We start from the raw sequence: 6000 nt of genomic DNA on the forward strand, positions 1-6000 counted from the left end.
CCTCGATTACTTTCCAGTCATATTGCTAGATTTGTATTTATTTATTATTTAAATGTTGTTATTTTAGATTAAAATGTTAAAACCTTTACGGACAGGCTATTATGGAAAGGTGACTTGAGGCCTGGGCTACATAAAAAACAAAATCAATATCTCTTCACTTAAATGCCACCCATCCTATAGATTTTCAGGACTGCTACAATTAACAACAATTAACATAAACAAACATCCCACCCAAATGGCCTTTCTCGAACTCGGTCCGACACTCTGACAATTTTAAAAAGCTTGTCTCTGGACAGTGCGGATGATAATGACTCAGAGGCACATATCCATGGTAATGACTCAGAGGCTCATATCCATGGTAATGACTCAGAGGCTCATATCCATGGTAATGCCCCAGAGGCTCATATCCATGGTAATGCCCCAGAGGCTCATATCCATGGTAATGCCCCAGAGGCACATATCCATGGTAATGACTCAGAGGCTCATATCCATGGTAATGACATAGAGGCTCATATCCATGGTAATGACATAGAGGCTCATATCCATGGTAATGTCTCAGAGGCTCATATCCATGGTAATGTCTCAGAGGCTCATATCCATGGTAATGACCCAGAGGCACATATCCATGGTAATGACACAGAGGCTTATATCCATGTTAATGACCCAGAGGCTCATATCCATGGTAATGACTCAGAGGCTCATATCCATGGTAATGACCCAGCCAGAAATACATAATAATACTGGACCATGTTGAAATTTCACATTTAAATCTAGATTTTCCTCCATTGAGGTAGAGCATGGTAACGCTGAAAATAATAGTGTTAATTGGAGTATTATATGTTCTCAGAGGTGTAGGCTAGTTAGTGTCCCACTTACCCCACCAGGAGGAGAAGATATCCACTCCAGCTCTGTCTGCTGTGCCTTGGAATCCAACAGAATCACTAGCGACAGGAAATAAAAGAGTAGAGCAGGTGATTAAACCTCTGTATGTGCCACTGTCAGTTCGACTAATATTATTAAATTAATAAGCTATGAAAGTCTACAGCCTGATGTGAGGGCTAGGTGACTAGACACATGACCCATTTTCTGCAGCCAGCTATGAAAATGAACAATTACAGGCTGTGCAATAGGGTATTGATTTGATGACAATACTTTTTACCTCAATGGAACTGCCTGAGAACTGCTTTCATATTGAAGACTACTGGGTAAACGCATGTCATATACAGAAGGCTACCCTTCCTATTAAGACTAAGGCCAGCTTTTATCTCCATTAAGCTAAATGGTAAGTGGTATTTGTGACAACTTTGGGTTTCATGAAGCCTACAACCCACATAAACATGGGGTAAAATGGCAAAATTATTTAAACCTATCTATCTGTTTGTGTCTTTTCAGTATGGAGGCACACATGCTGGTGCAATAGGGTCAGAATAGAACACCTGCCTCTATACGTAAATCTAAGACAATAAAAAGCAATGCACGAGTCCTTGCTGTGCCATGGGCGACAGGCGCACTCACAACATAAATATAATCATAAAACTGTTCGGCTGTAGTCTACCAACGGCGACATGAATTTGGTGTAAAAGTGTCACTTATCTAACATAATAATCTATTAAATGCACACACACATATATACATATATACATATATATATATGTGTGTGCATTTAATAGATTATAAGCGGGTAGACGTGGTATTCATTCACCGGAATAGAGCCTCAGAGCGTACTGCCGATTTCTCTCCTTGAACGCAGAGCCATGAAAGAAAGTGTTTAATAGCAGAGTTACTATAGGCTAAATATCATTTCAATCTATTGATCAGACATGAGATAATATATTATAGCCCCATATGCTTTAAATCATTTACACAGCCCGTTTCAAACTTCAGACAGACTCGAAAATAGTTTGTATTTCAGAATCATTACAGTGTGTTTACGAATACAATAATCACCTTAAAAGTGAAGGTCAGCAACTTGGCAATACTTTAATATTATTTATCTCCTTCCAATTGTATTTGTTTATTAATAAGTCAATTTCCTTAGCAAAATTAACCTCTGGTTCATTTATATAAGCAGTATACCTTGATCTTGCGATCTCTCCGTGTATGTAACATATAGACTTTCCTTGTGCGCTCTCGCTATGTGCATGTCCGTTTTCATAGACTAATTTCAGGTCTTTCAAACATGAACTCCTGTAATGACAAGGAGGGTTAATGTGTACCATATTTAAGGTGAATGGGTTGGTATTAGCTTACACATCGATCTTGGAAGTTTATTCCAAGTCATAATGTGAGACTGAGTGGAATGAAAGTCTAAATGTAGACTATCTTAGCCTTGAAAACAACAATTTCACCATCGTCCGTATAGAGCCTTATTTTGGATTTGGTGCCATGCGTAAAAGCTTACTAAAATAGCCTACAACGGGTCGTTTGTCACACAAACGTTGTGTAATGCGCACAGACTGCAATCCACTGACTAACAACACTGTAATGTCATTGAACTAATGTCATGACATATTGTCTTTTTTAAACATTTGACAAATACAGGAATGATAATTTGTGCGCAAGCAACACAATCGCAGGATGGTCTACTGCGCGCTATTTCTCTGGATGTCACTACGCGCGATTGCCGATTCGTTTTCGGGATGTAGCCTGGTTGATGAGAGGTTATCAAACTTTATTACATACCTTCTTTCGCATTCTGTGCTTTCCCAGTGTTCATCAAACAACATAAATGAAGACAAAATGTAATCCACAAACACGGAGTCGACGTAGAACCCATGTTGTAAATGGAAGTTAGCTAGACAGTATTCGCTTTTCCACCTTGGCGTGCACTTCCCATTGACGACGCTAAAACAGCTCTATGTACGAGAACCTGCCGTGTCTCACTCAAATAGCATCCGCATCTGCTGGGCGTGGACTGTAACACAACTGATGTCACTCAACTAGACTGACAGAAGAATGATCCACTCACGGCTGGTAGAAAAGGATCCTGTGCAAGCATTGTGACAAATAAATTCGTTGCAGAGGCTGTTCTTCAGGATAATTGAATGAATTATGATTTTAGTCAATGTTACAGTCTAGTCTTCTTTGGCCAAGATGGACCTCTTTGCTTTGGGTAAGATGATGGTAAGAAGCTTTCCTTCCATACAAAACAAAACAAATAGTTATCAGCTTACATTAACATAGCCTAAACCAAAAATATCAATAGGCCTATTTGAAAGCCATCTCTCTCTCTCTCTCTCTCTCTCTCTCTCTCTCTCTCTCTCTCTCTCTCTCTCTCTCTCCTCTCTCTCTCTCTCTCTCTCTCTCTCTCTCTTGTCTCTGGAAGTATGTAAGAGTTTGAGGATGAGGATTAGAAAAAGGGGATATACTCTAATTCAAAGTATGTGGTGCATTTCCCTGAAATAACAACATAACTATTTCAAGAATTAAGGGCTATCTGGGCAAATAATGTTGTTATAAACTGTTACCATACTTTTACCATGTTACCACTTCGCTGTAATGTCCCATGTATTTGCTTAGAAGAGTGAGTAAAGACAATGGGTAGAGACATTGGAGTAGTGTGCATCATCTTCAGAAAAACAAACTGCATTATTGGTTAAGGACTTGTAGTAAACATTTCACTGTAACACCTGTTGTATTCGGCACATGTGACAAATACAATTTGATTTGATTTGAGAAGGCCATCTTAAGACAGGAGTCTGGGCATTAGGAGGAGATGACTCCTTATGTTGTGTTGTGTTGCTGCGTGAAGAACTGCTACAGTAAAGATTGAACTAACTGGATCCTGGGGTTCTAAGTAGCGCTCTACATCAAGATAAACACAAAACACAATTAAAAAGTGTAACGTTAATTTCCCGTTGCTCAGTTGACTTGGAAAATCACTGATAAATGAAAGCATAAAAGAGAAACGCATTAACCCTTTACACATACAACATGTGTTTCAGCTCACTAATTAATCACAATTTACCTCTACCAAGTAAAAACAGCTGTAATTATGGCCCACAAATATTGATTAATAAACTATGTACATTATGAATGGACGTAAGGAGACAAGGCATGAATGGATGTAAGGAGACATTCAAGTTTTATGTACCTAATTTGTTGTTTGACATGTTTATTATGCAAATTACTCTTAATCCTCTTCACCTGTGATACATGTTCCACCAATGCATTATGCTGTATTCTTCATTATTAGAGAATTAAAATGTCTTAAAGTTACCTTCATTATCCAGCATGTTTTATTATTTATAGTTATAGCCTGTGTCTCTATAATTTAAACCGTGCCTTTAATCATTGATTTGAAAAATAATGATTATGTTCAGTGGGGCATCATTTCAGACCTGTTGACTGTGTTTATTTACTGTACCACTGACTGTCATTATACTCCGTCTGTTGGATTTGTATCAAAGACATTTGAATATTCATGGTTATTTGTTATTCACTCTCAATCTTTGGCTTGATTCCCACGTGACAAGCTCAGGCATTACAAAGCTTCCCATCTCTAGAATAGACAAATGATCACAAGGATATTCAAAGAGTAAACAATACATAAAGGTTTCTACATTTACAAGTAGTTTCCCAAAAAGTACAATGCTGTCTTTTTATGATGTTAATATTAATATTCCCGCATTAATACATCATAGAATATCCATGATCCATCAAACCATATTCTGTATCATGCCAAGGAATTGTCACTCTGGGTCAGATCTCAGGTCATTATAAGCTTCCGAGATGCATTACCTCTATTTGTTGTTGCTATCTGTTGCTTACTGTGACCATGGCACTCTCTAATTGGGTTCTTATTATTATAGCCGTGCTGTGGTTAGTGGTCATGTGGAAGTGACACTCTTCACAAGGGAAGACTTATTGTTGTAGTGGTAGTGTTCACTGTTTTATAGATTGTGTCACAAATGGCACCTTATTCCCTTTTCAGGGTGTGAATTCTGACCAGGGCCCATAGGCCCATAGTGCACTATATAAAGAATAGGGTGCCATTTGGTACGCAACTCTAGTAAAGCTATCAGCAGCAACTAGGCCTATCCTCTGCAATAAGGTGTGGATAACTTATTACACAGGAACCCATATATATGTGACAGATGAAAGGTACACAGAAATAAACATAAATCATAGTTTTTGAATGGTGTAGATTAGGCTATGAAATCCTATTTTTGCATGTAATATTTAAATTATAGCAACTTATGTTGAAACGGGTGTTAAATTGTCCATCATATGGGGAAACAATGATGAGAGAGTGGTCGGAGGGTTAGATGCAGCTGTTGCTGCAAAACCAAGTGTTATTTCAAGCTGTGAACTGACAGACACTTACTGCTCCCATTCAGTCTGTTTAAGGAACCCCCTAGTTGTCGAGATATCAGCTGAAATTAATGTGACGTCATTAGGCAAGTGGATGTACTGTAGCCTACCAAAACCAAAACAATTCATAAAGCCTGAGAAGAAATTACCATCTGCGACCAATAATTCACAAGAGTAACTACAAGTTTAGTGACACATACGCAATAGTTTATTATACAGCATTATACAACATTTATTTTCTGGTTCCCTTCCAGTGAAAGCTGATCCTCCACCAACCACACTGTCGTCATCAGCAGGCAGTTACAACATTTTTTTTTTAGCTTCTTTCCCTGCAGGACTGAATTATGTGGTTCTCACCGAAAGCAATCTGAAGACTGCTGAGAAGTTGGTGACTGGCTACTTATAACAACCTGGACTCAGGGATAGACGTAACATAGTTCACTTAAATCCGAGACACTACAATTAGTATGATATGTAACGCTTCATATGTATGTATTGATTTGTCATCGTCCATCATTCATTTTGCATGATATGTTACAAATTACAGTTTGTATGATATGTTACGAATTTGCAAAATGTATGATATGTTATGAATTCCAATTTGTTGTGGCTAAAGTTAGCTAGGTGGCTAATGCTAATGTTAGCTAGGTGGCTAACATTAGCAGGGTTAGGGGGTAAGGTTAGGGT

General features: G+C 38.2%; 1 protein-coding gene across 2 annotated transcripts in view; it reads right to left on the reverse strand.

The window, feature by feature from the left end:
- The window catches only part of LOC106571329 (ephrin type-A receptor 7), a 76110-nt gene extending 73240 nt beyond the window's left edge, over window positions 1-2870 (reverse strand). For both annotated transcript variants that reach the window (XM_014144271.3, XM_014144270.3), the window contains exons 1-2: window positions 2683-2870; window positions 877-941 (exon numbers count right to left, since the gene is read on the reverse strand). In XM_014144271.3, coding sequence (XP_013999746.1) covers window positions 877-941; window positions 2683-2776 — 159 coding nt within the window. In that variant the 5' untranslated portion in view covers window positions 2777-2870. The remainder of the gene's footprint in view (window positions 1-876; window positions 942-2682) is intronic.
- Between the last annotated feature and the right edge of the window lie 3130 nt (window positions 2871-6000).

The sequence above is a fragment of the Salmo salar genome, chromosome 15 (genome assembly GCF_965601325.2).
Source record: "Salmo salar chromosome 15, fSalSal1, whole genome shotgun sequence".
NCBI lineage: Eukaryota > Metazoa > Chordata > Actinopteri > Salmoniformes > Salmonidae > Salmo > Salmo salar.